The sequence below is a fragment of the Neofelis nebulosa genome, chromosome 3 (genome assembly GCF_028018385.1).
Source record: "Neofelis nebulosa isolate mNeoNeb1 chromosome 3, mNeoNeb1.pri, whole genome shotgun sequence".
In the NCBI taxonomy this organism is placed as follows: Eukaryota; Metazoa; Chordata; class Mammalia; order Carnivora; family Felidae; genus Neofelis; species Neofelis nebulosa.
In genome coordinates this window covers 32996326-33021682 of record NC_080784.1, presented here as the reverse complement: position 1 = coordinate 33021682, position 25357 = coordinate 32996326, and the positions used below count along the sequence as shown (strand labels likewise).

At 45.2% G+C, this 25357-nt stretch overlaps 1 protein-coding gene across 2 annotated transcripts in view; it reads right to left on the bottom strand.

The window, feature by feature from the left end:
• The window catches only part of EBF2 (EBF transcription factor 2), a 198388-nt gene that overhangs the window by 56329 nt on the left and 116702 nt on the right, over positions 1-25357 (bottom strand). For both annotated transcript variants that reach the window (XM_058720271.1, XM_058720270.1), the window contains exon 7: positions 5674-5755. In XM_058720271.1, coding sequence (XP_058576254.1) covers positions 5674-5755 — 82 coding nt within the window. The remainder of the gene's footprint in view (positions 1-5673; positions 5756-25357) is intronic.

Below are 25357 nucleotides of genomic sequence, written 5' to 3'. Positions count from 1 at the left end.
GTTTTCATTGACTTGGAGCAGAAGCAGTCCGCCTGTCTATGAGAATGAGCTGGCAACAACTGTCCTGATTGTTATCAACTTCCGTGCTTTCATATCTGAATGGGGGAAACGGCAACATATTTCACTTCTCCTTGTCTTGGCTTGATTTTCTTCTGGATTTTCCAACTGCCTGCTCTCCACCCACAATGCAGCGAAATAAAGAATGGGGTTCATCACGTCTAACAGGCCTGTCAGCTTAAACTAGGCACAAATTTCTTTTCCTTTTCTTCACTGAGCTGTTAATCTGGGTGTTTCACCTAACTGTTCCATTTCAAGAAGGGCAGAAGTGATTTTCTGCATGTATGGTCCATGGATTTAGATACGTTGGGGACCACAGATATTTTCACTTTCCCTTTCTTCCTGCCCTTTTTTTCTTCTCCCTCTTAAAAATGTATCTGATAACGATTTATTGAGCTCTGCAGAATGGCTGGCATTGTGCTAGGCATTGGGGAGAAATACAAAACTTAAGAAGACAGAGCAGTTACCCTCAAGCAGCACAGTCTCAGACAAACAATAATGGCAAGACAATGTGATCGATGGTATAGTAGAAGCACGAGAGAATGGTATGATGTACAGAAGAAGGAGGCAACCACTCTATCCGGTCAGGAAGAGTGAGAAAAATGCCTCACAAAGGAGGTGACACTCAGGTGTAGTCTCTTTTTTTTTTTAAGTTGTTGAAAAATCTTTTAATGTTTATTTTTGAGAGAGACAAAGCGTGAGCAGAGGAGGGGCAGAGAGAGGAGGGAGACACGGAATCCGAAGCGGGTCCTGGGCTCCGAGCTGTCAGCACAGAGCCCGGCGCGGGGCTTGAGCCCATGAACTGCGAGATCGCGACCTGAGCCAAAGTCAGAAGCTTAACCGACTGAGCCACCCCGGCGCCCCAGGTATAATCTCGAAGCATGAGTAGAAGTCACAAATCAGAGAGAGGTGAAGGGTTCTCAGGCAGAGGGGTGACTGTGTGGAAAGGTTCCAAGTAATATTCCATGTCATAGAAATCAGCGAGAGGTGCCTAGTGAGTGGTGGGTATATGGAAACATCAGGAGATGTGCGTGACAGGAGCACTGCCTGGTGTATCTATGAAGAAACTACTCAGCCTTTTAAAACCTGAACTTCTGTCTAGATACTTATATTCTAAGCAGAGGAGTGACATGTTTTCAAAGTTAACTTTGGCAGTAGGGCTGGGGATGGACTAGACAAGGAAGGAGTAGAAGCAGGGACCTATCGCAGTTGTTTTCAGGAGGAGAGATAGATTCAACCGATATTTGGGTGGAAGAAGTGATAATTCAACGATAAATGAGGAGGGCACAGATCCAGAGAGGAAGTACTGAGATCTGCTGTGAACATGTGCTCATTAGTGACACAAGAGAAGATGCCCAGGAAGAAGGTAGAGTGGTAATTCTGCAGCTCCAGAGAAGGGTGAGGTCTGAGGACAGGGATCCAAGAGCCACCTGGGAACAGATGGCATTTATAAGAGAATGGGCAAATTCATGAGGGAATTCCCAAGTGAACAGGTCCTCTTTGTAAGGGTTAAATGGAGGACGGCCATTTGGTAGATGAATTTCATTTCTTTAGATCAGGGGTCCATGGAACCCTAAGAAACATTTCAAGAGGTCTGGCCACACCTGATATTTTAAGTAAAACTTGGTTTAAATGTAGCTTTTGGTGGGGAAACTATAGCTTCTACCAAATTCTCAATAGGTTGTGAGCCAAAAAAGGATTAAAACCTATTGTGTTTTGATAAATAGACATATGTATTTGTATAAGTCCAAGATACTTAGGACTTGAACTGAATTAAAGAAAGGTTTGTTTTAGGTTAGAAAATGAATGTAATATAATGGTTTTGTTTTCATGTGCTCATTTTTGGAAAAAGAATTCGGTTCCACCAGTGTTTTGGAGACAGAGGAAAGAAAAGGGGTGAGAGAGGAGAGGGAGGTTGGTTGGCGTCGTGATTTGGTAAGAAGAGATTCATATTTTTATTCTGTTCAGATCAAATCTCCACAAAAGAAGGCTTCAGATTAAATATGTTTGACTGATCACTTAACAAAGTAGAGAAATGAAGTAATTGCCTGTATGGTTTAAAAGTGTTACCTTTGTCATTCTGAGTAAGATATGTATTTCAGAAATTCCTAAGTCACCATTCCTTCAGATCACAACCCGCCCCCCACCCCACTACCACGATTACCTACAATCTCTGGTTTGGTTCCATACGTTGAACTTGACCCAAGTCTCCCACTTGATCCTGATAGCCCATAGTCATAGTTAAGGCTTTTCTCTATGCAAAGAGTATTCATTGAAGACTATACTCTTAATAGAACCTGAGCACAGTATAAAAATTATCATTTCTTCTTTGCATCAAAGAAAGAACACTATCCAAAAAGAGAAAAGACAATGATGGAATGAGAAAAAATATTTGCAAATCAATTATCTGATAAGGGCCTAGTATCCCACATTTATGTGTGTGTGTGTGTGTGTGTGTGTGTGTGTGTGTGTGTGTGTATATACACACACACATATATATACATATATATATACAAACACACATAATCACAATAAACTATATTTTATATATATATAAAATATAAACCCACAGAACTCAACAACTAAAAGACAAATAACCCAATTAAAAATGGACAAAGGATTTGGAATGGACATTTCTCCAAAGAAGATACACAAATGGTCAACACGCACATGAAAACCTGCTCCACACCATTAGCCATTAGGGAAAGACAAATCAAAACCACAGTAAAATACCACTTCACCTTCATAGGATGGCTAGAATTAAAAAAGAAACAAAGAAACAAACAAAGAAACAAACAAAAACCAGAAAATAAAAAGTGTTGGCAAAGAGATGCGGAAATTGCAACCTTTGAACATCACTGGTGGGAATGTAAAATGATGCAGCCACTGTGGAAACCAGTTTGGCAATTCCTCAAAAAGCTAAAGATAGAGTTAACGTATGACTCAGAAATTCTACTCTTAGGTATATACTCAAGAGAATTGAAAACATATGTTCTGTTCGCACATGAAAAAACTTGCACACAAATGTTCATAGCGGCACTATTTATAAAAGCCTAAGTGTAGGAACAACCCAAGGGTCCGTCAACGGATGCACAGATAAACAAAATGCGGTACATTTTTACAATGGAATATTATTCGCCCACTAAAAGGAATGGAGGACTGTCACGGGCTACAGCACAGATGAGCCTTGAAAACGTTATGCTAGGTGAAACGAAGCCAGACACAAAAGGCCACAGATTGTATGATTCCAAGTCTATGAAATTTCCCAAAGAGAAAAATCCACAAGAGACAGCAAGTGGATTTGTGGTTGCCAGTGGGTGGAGAGAAAAGAGAATTGGGAGGTGTGGGGTTTCATTTGGGGATGATGAATGTTCTGGAAGCATATAGCGGTCATCGTTGCACAACACTGTGAATATACTAAAGGCACAATTTAAAATGGTTACAATGATGAATGATATGTTCTCTCTGGGGTGCCTGGGTGGCTCGGTCGGTTAAGCATCCGGCTCTTGGTCTCACAGCTCATGAGTTCAAGCCCCACATCGGGCTCCACGCTGAGAGTACACAGCCTGCTTGGAGTTCTCTCTCTCTCTCTCTCTCTCTCTCTCTCTCTCTCTCAAATAAACTTTTTAAAAAGGATCAATGATATGTTCTCTGAATTTTAACTCAATAAGAAAATACAAAAGAAAATTGCCAATTGATGTTAGCACTACCCCCAAAATAAGACAATCAGAACCCACAAGCTTAAAAAAAATCTTTCTCGTTCTTTGCAGAAGTTAAATATTTTCACATGGGATGAGAACTCACCATCATTCTGAGATCAGCAATATTTATTCTGACCCTGTTGAAAGCTCAGACACGTTAAAACCCTCACTTAGTAAATAACCGAAGAAGTAGAGGAAATATGAGCATGCGTTTGCTTAGTGGGTACGTTTCCAAAATTTGAGAAAAATAAAATGACAAGGCTTTCTATTAAAAGCCTCTTCACATTTATAAGAGCATTCTCAAATGCAAAACTCTTTGGAAGTGATGGTAGTGAACAGGAAGATAGGAATGCAAACTGCCAACCTCTCCTCCCCACTCTGTTTCTTGGGGAAGTGAAAGCCAAGGTCATTCTGGTCATCGAGGTACTTTGGAATTCTTTTGCATCTCACACTTTTTTTGGACTGACATGCTGTACTATTGCATTTGGAACACGGAATACCATAAACTTCCACCTTGCACAATCCTCCTTGCGTGGTCCCCAAGAAAGCTCACTTTATTTCCATTTGTCTTCACGGCATACGGCAGGGGGAAGAAATTGTGTGATGGAGAGGAAGAGAGGCTGGTAACAGTGTTCAATAATGCGCAAAAAGTGGGCCAGTGCCAGGAAGATAGTTCGATAGCCATCAGATGGTGGAAAAAAAAAAATGACAGGAATTTTCTTTTTTTTTTTTTTGCAAAGTAGTTCTCTCACTGTGTGTGCACCCACCTCCTGTGGCGACTCTTTAAGGACCTTGTTCCTAAACCCGAGAAGCTCTCTGAGCCTCGGGCGGGAGCAGCGACATGATCTGTGCCGTCCAGCGCAAAACGAATACGCGCAGCCCCTTGCTCAGAAATGATTCAGGTTTTTCACAAAGTCAACAGCAAAGCGCGCACCTCGCTGTTGTACACAGTGCAAACCCGCGGTCTGGTGGAAGGGGTTTGAGCAGACAGACGCTCCTGGCTCCTGGCTCCATCACATCCTTCCTGCGATTAGAGGCAGGTCACTAAGGCCCTAGAACCTCACTTTCCTCCCCCAAAACACGAGTTTAATAATCCCCATCCCTTCCATTGCTGCTGGATTTTTTTTTTTTTTTTTAAGTCTCCAGCTTGAAGGCTATTGTCTAACGTGTTTTCAATTTTTCCACGGGGAAGAGAGCGCTGTATGTTTCGCCGGGGTGTGAATGGCAGGAAAGCCTTTTGGTGGATTAAATATGGGTCCTTCAAAGATTAAGGAAGAGGGCCGAGGGGGACTGCACTTCCTCTCATCTCCTAGCTGACACACTTTGCCTCTCTCTGTGTTTTTATTAGCTCGTGTCCTCAGTACATCAGTGGCAAGGGTGATGAAACCGGTGGCAGATTTAACTGCCAGGCAGCTGGGTCACTGCCCCGTGGGTCTTGTTGTCATGCTGCGATCTTAAAGTGACCACGGCTGTTTGGGCTGCTGCTTTCCCAAAGGCTCCGAGAGAGACCACTGAATAGTTAATCGGTGGGAAAGGGAAGGAAGAGGCTGTTGCTTGCAGAAAGCACAGAGAAGCTGCTTTGAAAAATCCCAAGGTGGCGGAGTATCAAGAACACGGTTCCTGCTGTGGGCAGCTGTGTGTGCGAAGGGCAGCCTGAGGGCTTAAAATCAAATCTCCAGCACGGGTTGGTGCTCCTCCCCTGGGGCCTTGGCAATAGAGGCCGAGGGCCTCAGCACTACAAAATGAAGAAACCCTCAATGCTATGGGATGAGGGTGATCATTTAGAGTTATCTTTATTGTTAGCAGCATCGGTGAATAATGTTTTCTAAGGCAGAAAAAAAACAGAAGAAGCAAGTGCTAAAGACTGGGAAAACAGGATGACTTATTTAACAGGAAAGAACCGCAGGCCCCTTACCTGAAACCTTCTCATGTCCCTCGGGTTTCCTGCTGTTTTCAAACAATTCTGATTGCACTTGAGGAAAAATTTGAGAAAGAATCTGCGAAGAGAAAGCAACGTGTTACACTCCGGAGTAAACAGTTTTTAAGAGAAAATAGATCTGCATTATATTAGATTTGATTGGAAAGCGATTGTGTTTCAAAGTCTGGGGAATTTCAGCCAGCCGCCTGGGAAGGAACACCCTGCCCCAACCCACTGCAATTTGCAAATTTGGATGTTTGCAATCACACGCCGGCTCCATCACCCGTTGAGGATTGTGAGGTGGCTCCCAAGCTGGGCTCCTGGTTGTATACCCGCCCCCCCCACCCCCGCCACCCCCACCCCGAGTTGCAAGGGCACTCTGTCTCCCAAAAATAAGCCTTCCAAGGCAGCAGTGACTCCTGCCGCGCAAAGATGTCTTGCTCCGGGGTAAAAAAAAATGGCATGACTTCACCCAGAATCCTGGGGTTCCTCACGCATGTGGCTTTCCGCGGGCCACACACACCTTCACGCTCGCACACCTCACACGTATCCCCTCACCCACAAAGGGCCCCTGATATTTTTAACCAATGTATATAAAAATCAGAAAACGGTATGTTGCCATCCAAAGGCAGATCGGTCTGTGCAGGAATACACTGGGGTTTTTATGATTAATAACAAGTGTGAATGTCCTCTCAGACCATCTGTAGATTATCCCGAAAAATACAAAGGCGCAGCATAATGGTCTCAGGTTATCATTCATAAGGCATACTTTAAAGCCCACAGCCTCTGAAATAAACTATTTGTGCAGGTTTAAAATTGGGAACCTTTAATCAGACAAGGACATGGAACAACAACAACAAAAAAAATGGCAGAGGTGGTCTTTTCAGCCATTTACCTATTTCATGTTTTGGATTTTGTTTCAAAACACAATAAGTTTCTCATTTATTTCACTTGCAGAGTCCTTTTCCTTAAAAAAAAAAAAAAAATCCAGCTTTTGCAGTGTTAAAGTCCCAGGTGAGCTAGGCCTATTTCCCTTTCTGTTACTATGACAACGAAATTTTACCGCAGTCCCAAAGTCCCTCCAGAACTCTCACATCCATGCCTTGAATTAGAACTTTAAAGGAAAAGATATACATTTTTTCCCCAGGATTTACCAACAAAAATAAGTGGAAATCAACAATGCTTCCAAAAATTCTGTTTTAAAGCAACGGCTGGTGAGATGCTCTCAGGGTGACCTTCTGTTTATTTTCATTTTTTTTTAAAGAATCACACAAAAGAATTAGAGTGCGCTCCGGTTAATTGTATGTAGCACTTAAAGAAAAAAATAATAATAATAGCCCTAATGGAAAGATAAGCAGTACAGGATAAAGGAGGAGAGAGTGGGAACTGTATTCTGCACAGTGTTTTCTGTGTTGGAGTCTCTTTTACTCTAGATTCGCTAAAAATATTTGGCCAAGTGCTCCTGACCCCTATCTATGAATAAGGTGGGGTGTGAATTTGGAAATAACAGCTAAATTTTTTTTCGTTCTGTTATGACATCTGCTTTTCACTTCTCTCTTTTAATCTTTACTGGGGCGGGGGTGGGAGTGGGGGGTGGGGGGTGGGGCGGGGGTGGGAGTGAGGGGTGGGGGGTGGGGCGGGGGTGGGCATTACTTCCGGTGCCATGCAGCCACCCAGGGTCTCCAGCCGAGGTACGTCTGGAATGACAGGGCAGAGAAGATTCTCCGCACTGCTTTTTTTATTTTTTATTTTCTTTTGCCCCTCACTGCTTTACGCAGTGTCCAAATTCACCACCTGCCTTTGCTCCCTAAAATGCAGTGAAATGCCTGCCCGTAGCACTCGGAGACCGAGCAGAATTCAAACATTTGATTTTTGTGAGGGGAAATGTTCCTCCGTTTGTGCATTCTCCGCAGAGGCAGCTACTGCCACTCACGATTCACGGAGATCCTTTAAAACTTGCTTTTTCTCACAGGAGTCCCCTTGCAAACAATAGCCCTCCCCCCGCCACCCCCCCCACCATGGGTGATTTACACCTTTTCCCCTCCTCAAACCAAATCAAGTGCCTTTTCTTACCAAGTCCTTGATGTTTGGAAAGTTTTGCTCCAGCTGAGCTCCTTATAATGCACTCTCTGTGTGTTAGACTTTCCCTTACCTGCCCTACTCTCTCCCTGAAATGTATCTGGTGAAGACATTAATGTTCGCGAAGGCATTATTACGCGCATGGTGTGGTAGGTGGAAAAGTGCAAAAAAAATAAATGCTTACAAGAAATCAAATTGATTGGGGGAAACGAGGGGCCTGCCGAAAGGCTCGATTCATTTTCAATTAGGAGTTCTTTGGATGGAAAGTTTTGACTCTTTTGCTGGCCTGGGATTGGAGTTTGTAACCTAGACAGCCCCCTGCACAGTAGGGATATAACCCTCTGTTCACAAAGGAGAAGGGAGTGGTGGCGGGGTAAGTCAAGCGGGGAGGGAGAGAGAGAAAATTCTCTTACATTGTGCAGTACTTTCTAAAGGAAGGCACACGACTTCCAAATGGCTAGCTCCAGAAACTATGGCCTGGATATTTTATATGTGAACCTAAAAATTAATGTAAAGGAATTCTGGGGTTTACTGATGTCTCCAATTTTTTCTCTTCCTTTTCCTGCTGTCTTCCACCTCCCTCGCCCACACCCCCTCCACCCACCGTGCTCAGGGGCTTGCTAGAGAACCCTTTACTAACTATACCATCCATTAGCCACAGGCAGGGAACAAATCCCCTGGGTCTGGATCCCTCCGAAGCCACAGCTGCCTGGAAAATGTCAGCACTCTGCACTCAGAAACGGGAAACCAAAATGAATTACAAGATTCGGACCAAATGTGCAGATTCTCATCAGGATGGATGTTGTTATTTCCACTTTCTCCAAACAGTGTTGACTCCATAAATATTATAGCCACTCAGCATATAGTACACTTTGCAAGGCTTCTGATCTCATTCCCGAGGAGCGAACTCTAACAACTGCAGGACTGTCCTTGTTTTATAGACGCAGGGAGGTGGGATCAGAATGTGAACTCGAGCCATCAGCTTTCAACCTGGTTCCTAGGTCCGCTGAGGCAACCTAAGGTACCAAAAGGCATTCCTGCACTCCACAAATACATATTAAATGCTGACAGGGTTCTAGTCTTGACCTGCTACCAACCAGCTATGTAACCAGGTTACCTCACTTCCCTGGGCCTCAGTTTCTTCCGCTGGGTTTAACTGGATGATCTCCAGGGCTGAGGCAACATTAACGTTCTATGATCACAAAGTCAAGCGTGTAGAGCTGAGAGCCCTCCAGAAATGGCTGCACTGATAGAAGAAAGCACTGAAGACAAAAAGACCCCGATTCACTAAAGTCCAAGTGGGATGTTTGCAGGGTTTTCTAGAGATAGGGCAAACCCACTGATCTGAGATTGTGGAAAAATAACTAACTAAACAACAAAATAAGGCAGGACAGCTGATGGATGGAAAGTGAGGCATCTTAGGTGATGCCTTGGTCAGAGCAGGTGGTACCCTGGGGCTTGGCAGGCAAACTGCTGAGTGTCCATTCTCTTAAGACCCCTTCTGGATGCTTCTGAGGCAGGAGAAGGTGGCTCAGGAACATCACAGGTCAAAGCCACCTCTGTCCCTGCTCACCATTCTGGGTTGGACCAGCGGCTGAAGGGTGTTGGGATCACAGAAGGGACGGAAAGGAAGTTTGTCTCCTCTGTGCTATACTCTGAGCTAGGTGCTTCATATACAGCGTGTCATTTTTTTCTTGCAACAACTTTATGACTGATGAATCGTCTCACAGCCACGAAAAACAAAGGCACCAAGATTTTTAAGACACTTGCCCAAGATCACACAGCTTGTCCGTGGCAGAAACAAGGATTTGAACCTGGGTCTTTCTCGCAGCAAGCTCCATCTGGCGTTCTATGTTTCCTGAACCAATTAGATTACGGCAATGATTGCACAGCTCTGTGAACAGATTAGAAGCCATGGAACTGTACACGTTAAATGGGTGACCTTTATAGTGTGTCAGTTATATCTCAAAACAGCTGTTTTAAAACAGAAAATGCTCAGGAAGGAAGGAAGAGGGAAGGAGGGAGGAAGGAAGGAAAAGGGAAGGAGGGAGGGAGAGAGGGGCGGAGGGAGGTAAGGGGAGGGGGGAGGAAGGAAAGAGAATCACGTGAAGGATTCTGGTTTCTTGGTGAGAGGGCTATAGCATCGCCAGAGGGAAACATTAGGTCAAAGATAGTTGCATGGAAGTCAATGCCTACTAATGAAAGTCATGTATTTACCTATCTGATCAACTGCAAAGTATATAGTAAATTCCACAAAAGTTCAAGCACGATGGTAAATCAGATGGACAAAATCTTTGCCCTCATGGAGCATACAATCAACCTCTTCAAAATATACTTCTTCAGATTGTGAGAGGCATCTGGAGACCCCTGAATATGGGTCTACGATCTCACGGGATCTCCTAGTACCCCAGAAATCTCTTCTCCCAATCTGGAATACTGGAACACGCATCACTGTTTAAGAGTAGAATGAAAGTTCTAGAAGGGTGGGTCTAGAAGTGTCCTGAGCCCTTCCCAAAAGGAACCTGAATTTAAAACTGGTTGCAGAAATAGGGCGCTGAGTGACGGCCTGGAGGGTGGGAGAAGCGGGGCGGGCAGGACGTGTCTCTAAACCCAAGGAAGGGCAATTACTCAGTATTCACGCCGGATTCCAGAATTATAACCAACAATCAGACTAGTACGAAACCCAGCAGAATTCTGTCCAGATTTGTGGTAGAGGTCATTCAATTCACCTCCCATTTGAAATCCAAGATCTAGCGCCTTCTAAAAAAATTGCAATACAAAAAGTGTTGCGGAGAGCACTGTGGGAAGACATGAACGTCTGCAAGGAAAAGATTAGATAGGGATGCATATCAAAAGAATGTGAACTAGGGGTGCCTGGGTGGCTCAGTCGGTTGGGCGTCCGACTTCGGCTCAGGTCATGATCTCGCGGTCCGTGAGTTCGAGCGCCGCGTCCGGCTCTGGGCTGACAGCTCAGAGTCTGGAGCCTGTTTCGGATTCTGTGTCTCCCTCTCTCTCTGCCCCTCCCTTGTTCCTTACTCTATACAAAATGATGTGTAAAATACCTTTCACTTTGAAACCTTTTCCCTTAAAAAACATATCTAATTCTGCCAATGCTGGAAATAATTCCTGCAGTACAACGATCACATGTTATACACCACAAAGATGAGAATACTCTCTCCAAAAGCCAAGAGCAAGGGGTGCTCTCTCTGGTTCTCTCTCTCTCTCTCTGCCACGATGGCCACATAAGCAGGCTGGCTCACTGAAGCCTGAGCCATATGTAGACTGGATATGCCTCACAAACCGTGTAGGTGTTTAAAGGCCGAAGTCCAATGATTTTCGAGGAAGACACATGTTATCTGGATTAACTACTAAACCACCTTTTCTAGAGTCCAATAAATTAAAATACAATTGGCTCCCACTGCTTGTGGGTGCTTCTGAAAAGAAAGTTAACTCCTGTCCTTTAAGGCACTCATACCATTTCTGAGAACTATCAAATATAGGGAGAGGCCGGATCATCCAGTCATATTTGAAAGAAATGAGCAGTTGCCTCTCTTGTCCCAGGGCCCCGTCACGTTTGGATCCTCGGGGGACTAGGCAGGATGAGGGGCCGCGCTGGATGGACACACCTGCGGGGGCCATTTTCTCACTCAGAACGTCCAACATGGCAGATCCCTCTGCTTTACAAGGTAGGAAAACCCCTAAGTGCTGGGTTTCCACTTGAGACCAGTAAAAAACATGATGATAATGCTCCAGCTTTAATCTAGGTCTTAACTGTAACATCCTCTTTGAACCTTCTGACAACAGAAAGAACGCATTTTCCTCTCCCAAAAGCCTACAACAGAATCCAAATCCTGGCGGCCAAAGTGAGATGAAGGGCAGCAGTGGGCCCCATGCTTGGCTCAAAGATGACATTGCCCTTGATAAATCTATTGATTGTTTAGGTATCAGCCCAAGGAAGAAAGGGCCCTGAAGCTTTAAGGGCCTTGTGAAGGCTCTCATTCAAGTCCACAAAAATTAAGAGACTCTGGGGGGGGGGGGGGGGGGTGGTGGTCAAACTCCCCATTGGCTCTTGCTATGCCTTAAAAACTTGACAGTGGGGCATCTGGGAATGGTTGGAACTTGACATCTGCTTGGTAAGATGACAGCCAAAACAAAGGTTCAAGAAGATCCATGGAAAGGGGGGATAACTGAAAAATGTTGACTGACTGGGATCTTTAGGCTTAAATCAAATACTCATTTCTCTAGGCTGATTTTCTAGGTGATCTATTTATTTAAACAGTCCCTTAAAATGTAAATATAAATTGGGGCGCCTGGGTGGCGCAGTCGGTTAAGCGTCCGACTTCAGCCAGGTCACGATCTCGCGGTCCGTGAGTTCGAGCCCCGCGTCAGGCTCTGGGCTGATGGCTCGGAGCCTGGAGCCTGTTTCCGGTTCTGTGTCTCCCTCTCTCTCTGCCCCTCCCCCGTTCATGCTATGTCTCTCTCTGTCCCAAAAATAAATAAAAAACGTTGAAAAAAAAAAATGTAAATATAAATACATGAAAAGAGCAGACAGAATCTTTAATCTCCACAGGCATCCCTATGGAAGAGTTTTATTACCATTAAAGTTTATCCACTTAGACTGCTTCGGTGAGAGGTCATTTCAGATCCGAAAAATGTAAGTTTACAGAAAATCTGGAAGCACGACATTGTCTTACTTACAACTACACTCAATCCCTCTCACTCCCCATGGTTGAAAGACTAATTACGGAGATGACTGTAATAACAATAAATAAAGAACCCACATTCATCGACCTCATATTATGCGCCACGTGTGATTGTATTTAACCCACACCTCTGAGAGTAGGAGAATGAACATCTCCGTTTTACAGGGGAGAGGAACAACACTCACACAGGTGAGATTACTTGTCCAAGGTCAAACAGCTAATACGTAGAAGAGCTAGGAGAAGAACTCTGCTTCGTCTGACTCTTAGAAAAACATGGCTCCGGTGGGAGGTTGGCTGTGCTTCTTTTTTTCTTGTTGTCTTTAATGTTTTCAATGTATATTTATTTTTGAGAAAGAGAGAAAGAGTGCAAGTGAAGGAGGAGCAGGGAGAGAGAGAGACAGACAGACAGAGAGAATCCCAAGCAGGCTCCAGGCTCCGAGCCAGCAGCACAGAGCCCGATGCAGGGCTCGAACCCACGAACCATGAGATGACGACCTGAGCCGAAGTGGGATGCTCAACCGACTGAACCACCCAGGCGACCTTGGCCGTGCTTCTTTTGAAGAAAAAGGTAGGACATACGGCCAAGTGGCTCTTTGCTTCAGGGACTAGGGCCTCACTGATCTATGCAGGGATCATGTGACATCCTTCACCTTATTCCATGGAAATGAGGGTACAGTCATTCTTCATGTCACAAAACAAAACAAGCAGACAAAAGTCTATCAGGTATCCGAAAACAAGACATCCCAAGAACCCATGTGGTCCAAACATGACATGACCCAAAGAGTTACAGCCTTCTAGAAAAAGAACACAAAATACTGCTTGAGTAGATGATGAAGATTAGGGGTCGTTTGTCCATCAAGACTGTGGAGGGAAGGGGCACCTGGGTGGCTCAGTCAGGTAAGCATCCAACTCTTTGTTTCAGCTCAGGTCACGATCTCACCATTTCGTGAGTTCGAGCCCCGCATGTGTCGGGCCCTGTGCTGGCAACGTTGGAGCCTGCTTGGGATTCTCTCTCTCCATCATTCTCTGCCCCTCCCCCACTCATGCTCTCTCTGTCTCTCTTAAACAAATAAATCAACTTAAAAAAATAAAAGACTATGGAGACGGAAAAGGCTGGGAGTCGAATGTGCAACATGAGCAGTTGAATTAAATCTTGGAAAACATTTTTTGAGAGTCAAGTCACCAAGCTAAATTTTGAAAGCATTACCCAAGGGACTGAGGAGGCTCTCCTACATTGGAGATTTTTTAATAGACCAGCAAGTTCATTTCTTTGGCCGCAGATAATTTCGGTCTTATATGTGGCAGCTCACTGGGGTGTCCCCACCAAGTCACTGCCCCACGACATCAAGGCTTCTGCAATTACTGTTATTATTTTTTGCTTGCTTTGTATTTATTGTAAAAAAAGTTAGGGGCCTTCAGTTTCTTCCTCTGTAACCTGACCCCCTGCACCAGTGGTGAGGATTAATTATCCATGCCAAGTGTTTGGGTGAACACCTGGGCTGGGACATAGTAACTTAGCGCCCTCACCTTTCCATAGGCGAACTTACGGCACCTCGCCTTGAATTGCCCCTTCTTCCCCACCACATGTGAAAATGGCTCATTTTCTAAACAAAATTATACCAGAGGGAGTTGCCATAAATTCAGATCTGGTTTTCTCTGCATTGATTACCTCTCCAGTATTAATATATACTCTACTGAAAGATCTTCCCTTAATTTTCAGGGAGAGATCGTTTGTTTGTTTTTTAAGTTTTTTAATGTTTATTTATTTTTTTTTTTAATTTTTTTTTCAACGTTTTTTTATTATTATTATTTTTTAATTTATTTTTGGGACAGAGAGAGACAGAGCATGAACGGGGGAGGGGCAGAGAGAGAGAGGGAGACACAGAACCGGAAACGGGCTCCAGGCTCCGAGCCGTCGGCCCAGAGCCCGACGCGGGGCTCGAACCCACGGACCGCGAGATCGTGACCTGAGCCGAAGTCGGACGCTTAACCGACTGCGCCACCCAGGCGCCCCTTTTAATGTTTATTTTTAAGAAAGAGAGAGAGAGCGTGAGCAGGAGAGGGGCAGAGAGCGAGGGAGACACGGAACTCAAAACGGGCTCCAATAGCACAGAGCCCCACATGAGACTTGAGCTCATGAACCGTGAGATCAAGACCTTAACTGACCGAGCCACCCAGGCACCCCTATTTTATTATTTTTTTAATGTTTATTTATTTTTGAGAGAGAGAGAGAGAGAGAGAGAGAATGAGCAGGGTTGGGGAAGAGAGAGTGGGGGACAGAGGATCTGAAGCAGGCTCCGCACTGACCACAGCAAGCCCGATGTGGGGTTCAAACTCACGGACCAAAGTTGGATGCTCAACTGACAGAGCCACCCGGGCATGCCCTGGAAAGATACTGTAAAAAGGAAAAAAAAAATGCCATTAAATCTATCACAACAGATCGTAGGAAGAGAGCAACAGCAGAGGACGGTGGGTCAGAGTCCTCATCCGCGTTTTCCGTAAACTACGGTCAGGCAAAACAATTCGGTTCCTCACTGGCAGCGGGCCCCATCAGATCATTTTCTATTCGGCGTTCACTCCAATCACAAGCTCCTGGAAGTGGCACTTCAGTTTGGCACTTCAGTTTCAGATTCTTCATTACCAAACACACTGCCTCTCCAGTGGACCAGGAGGGAGCGACTTCCCCCACTGTGTAATTCTGACTCTGTATTGATAGACTCCATTTCCGAGCCATTTCGGGATTTCTTCCGAAGTGAGTGTCTCCCAGAGCTCAAGTGCAAACAACCGACCGACCGTCAACAGTCGCTGAGTTGCCAAAACAAGGGGCCACTTTGATTCTCCACGTCTGACCAATAACACCCTATAGTTTCTGAGGACCTGGGGTTATGTGGCGGGAGGTTTTTTGTCTTTTTTTTTCCTTCTAGAGTCAGACACACATCCTCACTCCCCTGAATTCCATTACTTGGCAACATGAGGCTCGTAGGAAAAGAATCTCCAAGGAGAAGTCCTTGTTTTTGCACTCGGATGAAAATCTGACACCATTAATGAAAATAATAATTGAACTCTTTGGGCTTGAATTGGAGTGAAACAGAACGCTAAGCGCATGTTTGTAATTCCAATTGTTCTCAGAAAGTGTCTTTGGAGGGCTCTTGGCAATGTGCGCGGTTCCAGCTTTTCCTTTTGTTTTTTGTTTGTGTGTTTGTTTTGCTTTGTTTTTAACCCGCATCCTCTTTTTGGCCGGATCCTTTCCTCTCCCTTCAGATCAATAAGAGGAAAAAAGACGGAGGGAAACCGAACGCGGTACCGGCTGACTTCAGGAAGCATCATTCAGGCAGACTTCAGAATTGGAATACAAATCTCTTTCCCTTTCTAACGCCCACGACGACTCGGATGAAGGAGAGAAATGAAGTTATTAGCCGGCCATCAGCTTAATGGGTCCTTGCCATCCTATTTCCTTAGCGCCCCTTCTCCCCTTGGGCAGCCTTCCCCTCCCCCTCCCGTGGCTCTGCCCTCCCTGTGAAGCTCATCTATGCTAGGCTGAGCAATGAACACCAATTACACCAAGAGCCCTTTGCTGCTGCCTGGTCCGCTGGTTTTACTGTTTTGCCAGATGGTTGAGGCCAATGTGTAAAACTCTCTACCCTACCATTAATTCATAACTTGGTAATAACTTTCCCACGGCTCCAGGAAATTGAAATGAAGTGCAAATGTGAATATTTGGAGAGGGAATCAAGGTTGGACAACTTTTCTACCTGCCAGCACAGATAACGGTCGGACAAAAAAGATATCCCTTTTTACACAGGTCGGAGGGTTACTTTCCTGAAACTAAGGCGGACCGACCCAATAGGCAATATTGGATAAAGTGGCGAGCAAAGTTCAGAGTTTGGGCCCCTCCTATCACCGCTTTCCCCCCGCAGTTTTTAGCTTTATACTTACTGCACCTATGGGTCCACTCGCTAATGACCTTGAGTTTGAGCATCTATGTAATGCTATATGCTTATGACAGAGTCATAGATTAGCAGATATGAGTGCATTCTCTTGGTAAGACAGGACACCATCCAATGTTTTTTAGCATCATTAAACTAAAACTGACTTTTCACCTGCTCCCATACCATATGCAGCTGCAAATTTTTAAATTAAACTATGAAGCCATGCATAAATTTACATATATTACAGACTAGCCTCTCCATTTAACATGCAAATGTACTCCAATGTTTCAGAACACCTTCTGTCGCTAATTAATTTGCTGAATTATAATTAGACTAATCCTGCATAATTAATAAGCACAGATTTTTTTTTAATTTGTAAGCAGCTTGAGGAGATCATTCACTTCCTTCTATAAACTGCTAAGTAAGTGTTAAAAAAAATCTGGAAAGAACATGTGTGAAAAGGTATGTTTGATGTCGCATACAAACTCAAACTAGTGTGGAAGATACAGAAGTCAGTATTGAGAAAGGTACATATTTGAAGCCAACATTCAAACAATCAAAAAAATCTCACTCAGAGGATGGGGACTAATTCCCCCTTTGTCTCCTTGTATATAATGTTTTATTCTTTGCCGTCTATCCGTCGGATCTTGCAAGATCACAGAGGCGGGAGAGGATTAAAGTAACCGTATGTTGTATTAGGAGAGATAATGATATTAACACTCCACTGTATATCAAAACACTCTGTGCATGCTGGGTGCTTATAAGCCCCTTTGATGGTATTTGGAATCATTTTCATTTTGGCTGCCAAAAACACCCGAGATCCATCTAGTGGAAACAATTAAGTTCCATTAGTACTGTATCCATTCGGTAATGATTACAATGAAGGGTCCCTCTTTAATGCTGAAGAGTACAGTCTCAAAGAAACGCACGCATCTGTGCGCTTGAAAACGTGAAACTATATAGTTTTACGACCGAGCACGAGGCTCAGTTTTGACCCGGAAAATAAACCAGGGGCAGGAGAGTCCAGGTATGGGTCGATAACTTGTTTGAAATTTTGAGGCAAGGCGGGAATCCGGAAGGCCAAAGTGTGCTTCACAGTCACACAAATCGAGGACAAAGCTAGAAACACAAAGTGGGAAATGCATGTTCTGGCAGGGGGAGTGATCAAACTTTCAAAGAGAGGAGAAATGACAGGCTGGGAGAAAGCAGAGAGGTCCTTGGCCCTCCCACTCTGCAAAGTCACTAAGAGTAGCAGCCAAAAAAGATCGTTAGGCCAAAGGACGGGGCCACTTGAAACGTGCCTGGCTGTCTATCACTGGAATGCAGGTTTTCACAGGGAATGCGCACAACAGCAACTTCCGAAGAAGGGGAAACATTTTCCCAGGTCCGTTACCATATACTTCCTCATTACTAGGCAGCCAACATTTTTTTTTTTTTTTCACAAAGCTAGGACACAAGCTAGCTCAGGAGTGGAGATGAAAGTTTAAATGTTCTTTAACAGTTATTATTTATCTTTGAGAGGTGGGGGTGGGGGGAGGTGCAGACAACAAGGAAGACACGATCTGAAGCAGGCTCCAGGCTCTGAGCTGTCAGCACAGGGCTGAAAGCAGGGCTCAAACTCACAAATGTTGAAATCGTGACCTGAGCCCAAGTCGGACGCTCAGCTGACCGAGCCACCCGGGCACCCCAGAGTGGAAATACAAGTTTAGACGTGCACTAGCCCCTCAGAGGCCTGTGGCCACTGCCAGGAGCCGATGCCAGGGGGTCAGACTGACAGGCGGCTCCTGCTTCTGCCCTGAGAGGCATTCATCTTATTTTTTCTTTTTCTTTTTTTTTTTTAACTTTTTTTTTAAGTTTATCTATTTTTGACAGAGACAGAGAGCGAGCATGAGCTGGGGAGGTGCAGAGAGAGAGAGGGAGGCCAAGAATCCGAAGCAGGCTCCAAGCTGTCAGCACAGAGCCCGATGCAGGGCTCGAACTCACGAACCGTGAGATCATGACCTGGGCCGAAGTTAGACGCTTAACTGACGGAGCCACCCAGGGGCCCGAGAGGCATTCGTCTTAGACCCCAGCTATGGCCTGGGGCTACTGCAGTGACTAAGCAGACTGAGAAAAATATTTTGAAAGCACCTGGAAAGAGTGCAACAATTTTTCTGAGCGAAGCGATGTTATTACTCGGATAGCTTGGAAGCCTAAGACACTGGGATGGGTTTTCAGAGTCAAACCATAGCCTTTGCCTTTGGTTTCCACCTGAGGAGATTAAAATGGTTTGGGGCAGGTTTGTAAAAGCCTAAAAGAAAGGGAGCTGTCTGTGTATCTCGTAGTGACTCAGAAGGAACATAACAACAGCTGGAATAATGCTATTAATAAGAGGCAAAAATTATCTTCGGTCAAAAACTACACGCATGGCCATGGAGATCCCGAATAACACCTTCACCTTTCAAGAAAACCCACTGTAATATAGCGTGCTCGTCTTTCAAACTCCCCACATCCCATTTTTGATGGTCATAGTAGGAAACCTGGTTTCTGTGTAGTCGGGAACGGGTGCGGGTCTGTTTTGCTAAAGCGAGAAAAGGGCTTAATCGTTAAATTCTGACTGAAAGGGAGGGCCTCCCCCCTTCCTCCCTGCAGTGTTGGACCAAGGACGCCACATCCTCTCTGCAGCAGAGCTTAGAGATGGAAAGAGCCGGAAGGTCACCCAGTCAAGCCCCACGTATGGACAGGCAAATGATTTGGTTTTGGTTTTGGTTTTCTTGGCTATTTTCTCCAGCTTTACCCAGCCAATTTCAAAATACGTACCAGGGGGAGAGAGCCGAGAGAAAGCGGTTGTGGCCCATGCACAGTCAGGTTTTGAGACATTCCTGACAACTTATTCGGGAGAAAGAGAAACGACTTTGTGGCCTTTAAACACTAAGGTGTAAAGCAATTCGTTAACAAACCCACATCACTTGTGGCTAATGGGGTTTTTTTCCCCCTCGTATATACATTCCAGGAAATTCCTCTAATTTTACTCTTTACCGGGAAGATCTCCCCCCCCCCCCTTGACTATCACTCCCAGTTTCTTCTCGTGATTCGTTCTGTCTCCATCCCCCTGTCTCCCCAGTTCGTAAATTCAGGACGGCGTGTTGTGCTTTTCAAGAGTCGTGGGGGGGTGGGGGGGAGGCGAGTTGGGAAGAAGGGGTGGCCGGAGCAAAGAAGCCGAGATGATAATGACATCAAAGCTCTACCTCATCTGAAATGTATGACGGCTTGCCTCCAACCGTAGCCGTGAAGACCCACATTCACAGTTAATGCAACCTTCATGCCAAAAAGAGGAAACAAGGAAGAATGTGTAACCTGACAGGTAGCAGGTGGTACATATGGAATTATCATTGGCTTATTAACACGAGGTCGGGTATCATATTAGCCACTTTCAGACTGCATTTGCCAAACCCACATAAAAATATAAAACCAGGTATTTCAGTATTCTGTCACTCCCTTAGCAAACCAGATTTTCTTATATTACTCATAGTAGAGTCAGCCGGCTTTCATTAGAATTTTTTTAAGGTTTTTTTTTTTTTTCCCTTAAACGAAGCACTAAACCTAAATGATATAAGAGAGAAACTAGGACAAAAATCAGGTCAAGAATTTGATACAAAAAGCATCCAGATAAAGCTAATAATATTCCAGAGTGTTGTCAGTATCGCGGCCGATGATGACATTTGTCTAATCTCAACCCGACCCCTAGATCTACATGAGGTCCCAGGAATCAGGTATTATTTCTGATTTTGTTTTTTCATTCAAACTTTGCTGATTCTAAAACCTCTCTTTACTTTCTGGGTAGCACTCACTTTCTGGAAACTTCCAAACCTTAGTACCAAAAATGGAATCTTTCTTTTACATGCCACTAAGAGATTTTTTTTTAATCTGTTCCACTTTTTTTTCACGCAGGGCTGGAACTCACGGACCGCGAGATCATGACCTGAGCCGAAGTCGGACGCTCAACCGACTGAGCCACCCAGGCACCCCCAAAACTCTAGTTTCTTAAATAACTTCCAAACCGATGAAAATCGGTTTTCTTTCTTTAGCCCGGTTTTATGATATGCAGTGTTTTACAAGTCCAGACCATTTCCAAAATTAAGAGTGGATTTTAGGTAATTATCCCTGCCCTTCATTAAATAAGATCTGTTCTTTCAGCCAGGGGAGTAGAATGCGTGCCTTCACAGTACCTTCACTTGAGGCCAGAGAATCACGATGACTCAAATAAAGAAAACCTTTCTTCAGAAAAAGATTGCAAAGGTGTTGGATATCTACAGAGATCCTCAACTTTAATGGTTCAAACGCTCACTTCCTTCACCAGAACAGATATCATTGCCACGTCAAAGTACACAGCACACACACATACACACACACGCGAAAACAGGGTAGCACAAAAAGTGCATAAAAGTTCCATATAGTTCCCAAAACTCTGTTGAGACTTTCAGTGCCATTGGCTTTCTTACTCTCCAAAATGCCTTTGAAGTAAGTGCTGATAAGCCAAATGGACCCACCGCAAGTTCTTTTTGGAACATGGCGGAGAATTCAATGAATGACTAAACTTTTAGCACCATGAGGGGAAGAAAGGCTTGATCATTGACACGCTCAATATTCAGCAATCTGCAAAAACTAAAGACTTGGATTGCCTCATATGAGCCGTCCCTTTCCCCACAGCTTAGAGTTGAGTGTGTGGTTTCTCCCCGTGCGGTAGATAATAGAACACAGTCATTAATGAAAAAAAAAAAAATCACTTCCCTTGGGGAGTCAGCAGCTGACCTGGAAGTAAAACGTCTCAGCCCTTCACTCAGAGGCCACAGGGCCTGTTCTGCTTTCTCAGGGAGCTGCCAGGACTCAAGCGAACAGTAGGACTGGGTCCAGGAGCATGGGAAAACGAGAGCCACAGCTCCCTGGGGAAGAAGCACAGAAGGTCGCACAGCCACGCTGGGAGAAGGGCAGCTCCGTCCAGCCCGGCATTTTCTGCTGACTCAGAACCCAGGGATCCAATGCCAGCTTCTCCCTGGCAAAGCCATCGGCAGGATCGCCACCCCCAGAAACGGCCCAGAAGTGCCTCTGGTCCAGCACCGTCACAGGGAAGTCATCTTGGCTCCTGGATGACTCAGAGCTGATTGGCTGCACATTGGCCCCCAATTGAAGCTACAATTCTACTGTTCCTCCTGATAGAATCCTGCCTTGAAATCTGACAGAACAGGAAGAAGAAGGCCCGTTTTTCTTACCATCCCTCAGCTTGCCAAGGTGATTACAGTTTAGCCATGCTGAGCAAACAGCTAATCCATGGCTAAAGTTCTTTGTTTTCTAAGAAAAAGGAGATTTCCTCACTCCCAGGAACATGACTACATTAAGTTTTCTTTAGATAGTGCAAGTTCATGGGGCGCCTGGGTGGCTCAGTCGGTTAAGCGTCCGACTTCGGCTCAGGTCACGATCTCATGGTCCGTGAGTTCGAGCCCCGCGTCGGGCTCTGTGCTGACTGCTCGGAGCCTGGAGCCTGTTTCAGATTCTGTGTCTCCCTCTCTCTCTGACCCTCTCCCGTTCATGCTCTGTCTCTCTCTGTCTCAAAAATAAATAAACGTTAAAAAAAAATTAAAAAAAAATCACCTTTAGATAGTGCAAGTTCTGAACTGATCAAAATGTGTTTCCACCTCCCTGCTTTGTTAGCCAAGGCCTTGAGTTGGGGGTAAGGGGAGCACTTGAGTTCAAGTTCGAGATAGAGTCAAACTGAAAGGCCCAGGTGTGGTTCGTGGCCTTTCACAGTTGGTCCTCATCTATTTTTTTTACCATTATTTATTTTGAGAGACAGAGAGAGTGCGAGTGGGGGAGGGGCAGAGAGAGGGAGAGAGAGAGAGAATCCCAAGCAGGCTCCGAACCGTCAGCATAGAGCCCAAGGCGGGGCTCGAACCCACGAACCGCAAGATCATGACCCAAGCCGAAACCAAGAATCGGACGCTTAACTGACTGAGCCACCCAGGCACCCCTTGTCCTCCTCTTTAAGCTTATCGTTTTATTAAGAATATATTCTATTTTGAGGCTGGCCAAGATTATGATAGCAAAGCCTTGCTCGGTGAACGAAGCGAGGCAGATGAACTTTTTACACTACGATTTTAAAAAGCGATAATGCAGTTCTCCAAAATTAGCGGACTCCTTTTGGTTTTAACTCGGCTATGTTAACCGGGGCTGAGTGTTTACCCTTCTCCTAATGAGATGACTCACCGAAAAGTGAAGATAAATGTCACCCACTTTTCATGTGATCTATAAAATTAATCTCCCATGCTTATGTTAATACCGATACCGTAGTGTAGGAGGCAGTGCGACCCACAGGATAAAACTTAAGAGGAAAGCAAGCGTGTTCAATTACTGCCTATATTACTGACAATATTTTCACCTCTCTGTTTCACTGCCTACTCTCGGCCCTCGTACACGTTCCCTCACATATCTTCCCTGTAAAATTGGGTATTACCTCAGGGAGATGCTGGGAGAATTACTTAGGTGCTTTGGGAAACAACTTAAAACACCTTTTAGAACTTTCTCGTGAAATAGCAGATATTGTTAATGTCCCTACCGTCGCGGCAGCCTTCGGTAAATAACCATGACACATTTAGCAAATTGTCTTTCTACTCGGTGAAAGACGATCCCACACAGGTAACCCTCCACCCAAAGGGTTCCGTTTATTTCCAGAGAATAAATTACACAGAAGGAGGGCACCATGGATAATAATTAAGTCACCAGGAAGAGATCAATGCTTACACGTCAGGGGTTAAACCGAGAGCTGATTACATCAAGAAGGAATTCATGTTCTGTATTCAGCTGTAAAAGAAACTGGGAGTTCTGTGTTTGGCGTCTGAAACATCTTTCGGAACACTAAATCAATTTAATATCAATAATTGCCAGATATATGCTAGATTAAATGAACCAACACAGATAGCTTTGTTCACAGAGAAAACAGGGCCAAATGGCCTTCATTAGCATGACTAATCCCAAAGTTCTGTGTTTCGATAATCAGATGTCTAAGCCTGAATTCTGACTCTTGCAATATATATAGTTTGGCACAAGACATTATACACCCAGCTATTCTTTGCCTTTCACGTGCATGCAGGATGTCAGAACAGCAAGGTGACATTTATAGCGTCCGTATTAGCCACAACTGCGCCCACTGGTGCTTGGAAACATACCAGACGCACAGAAAATGAGGAAACTGCTCTTCGGTGCAGGGCTGAGGCTTTTCCCAGACCCGTTTCTGGGGTACTTTAGAAACACCTGCTTTGGCCTTGGGAGCCTTAGGGGGACCCTCTTAACAATAGTTTCAAAAACCAGGCCTTTCTTCATAACAACTCTCCAGCAGCCCCATCCTGCCGGTCCCTTTCCTGCCATGATTATAGGACCAAATGGGCCCTGTAACTGAAGGGTTGGTAGTATTTTCACCTCGGACCTGAGAATAGTTCCCTTTTTTTTGAAATTCTAACGTATCTTTTCTCCTTGTGACTTCTCAAGTTTGAAAATTATAACAAATTTTGTCCCTAAACAACCCTGTGAATTTCAGGGTTTCTCTCAGGATCTCTTAACTAGAAAAGAATGGGCTTTTCAGAAAACCAGGGGCGTAGAAAATGAGCTGAGGAAGGTCATCAGAATGACTGGTGTGGGTGGAAACTAGGGAATCGTCAGGGCCCGGCTTCCACCACGGACAATTGGATGTGCAGGAAAATGTTGGCAGAGCACTTAGAACCTTGTGGAAGGGGGCTGTGGACATTATCATTTGTCGGCCCTGGTTTTCTAATCCTCAAGTCCACCCCCTCACCCCCAACCTGCCATTACATCACTCACCTCAGCCAGTCCTTGTGAATATACTTCACCAGCTCCCCTTTGAAGAGTGAGCGAGTGAGAGTGTGTGTGTGTGTGTGTGTGTGCGTGTGCGTGTGTGTGTGAGTGTGTGTACTGCCAGAAACACAGAATAGCTCTTCAGGGCCTAATCACAAGGCGGCCAAGCCTCTGGACAGTCTCCTTTGGAGGTCTGTGAGCCTCAGGTCAGAACAGCTGCCTCTGAGTCATGGTGGGCTGTGGGGCCCCAAATGCCTTCATAGCTGACCTCTTCAGAGCTGAGAAAATACTTAATTTTCATTTCCATGATAGAAAGGAAGTTGTTTTTTGTTTGTCTGTTTGCAAAACCCTTACAACCCATGCAGGGAATTATTTATTTGGAGCAAGGGGGGTTGGGGGCGCACAAGCACAGGAGGGGCAGAGAGAGAGGGAGAGACAGGAGCCCAAGCAGGCTCGCACTGCCAGCACACGGCTGGCTGCAGGGCTCAAACCCACGAACCCCAAGATCATGATCTGAGCCAAAATCAAGAGTCGGCCGCTTCACTGAGCCACCCAGATGCCACAGGGAATGCATTTTAGAGTCAAGGGGGACTGTCCCTAGACTGTGGTTTTGCAAATCACAGACTCCGGTTATGAACGTTCCTGGAGCACAGCTCGTATGCACAAGTACCAGCCATGTCCTTGCAGGCTCTACTCTCCTTTGCTACGTGCGTGTGCACACTTGTGCACTGTAACGGTTCTCTTACTTTCCCCCATGGATACAGCGGCAAAGGATTCCTCAACTGCCCCACCTGGCAGGTGCTCCAAGGAGTCTTGACTCAAACATGCAGTCAGCTCAGAGGGACAGAGAGAGTCCTTCTGATGGGAAGCAAAACCAGCAGGCGAGGGCTCCACGTCCCCAGGTACGGGGCCACAATACAGAGCATGAGGAGGACGTCTTTATCCTCTCCACATGGTAGCCTGGCTGAGAAGTCAAGTGTTTCTGTGAGTTTTCTGGGACCGAATCTGAGGCAGGCTGGCTCATCCACTATAGATGCTATTGCAAAGAAAGGCAATAGCCTTTATTTATTTATTTGTTTGTTTTTGAGAGACAGAGAGAACAGGTGTGTGTGAGGGAGCAGGGGAGGG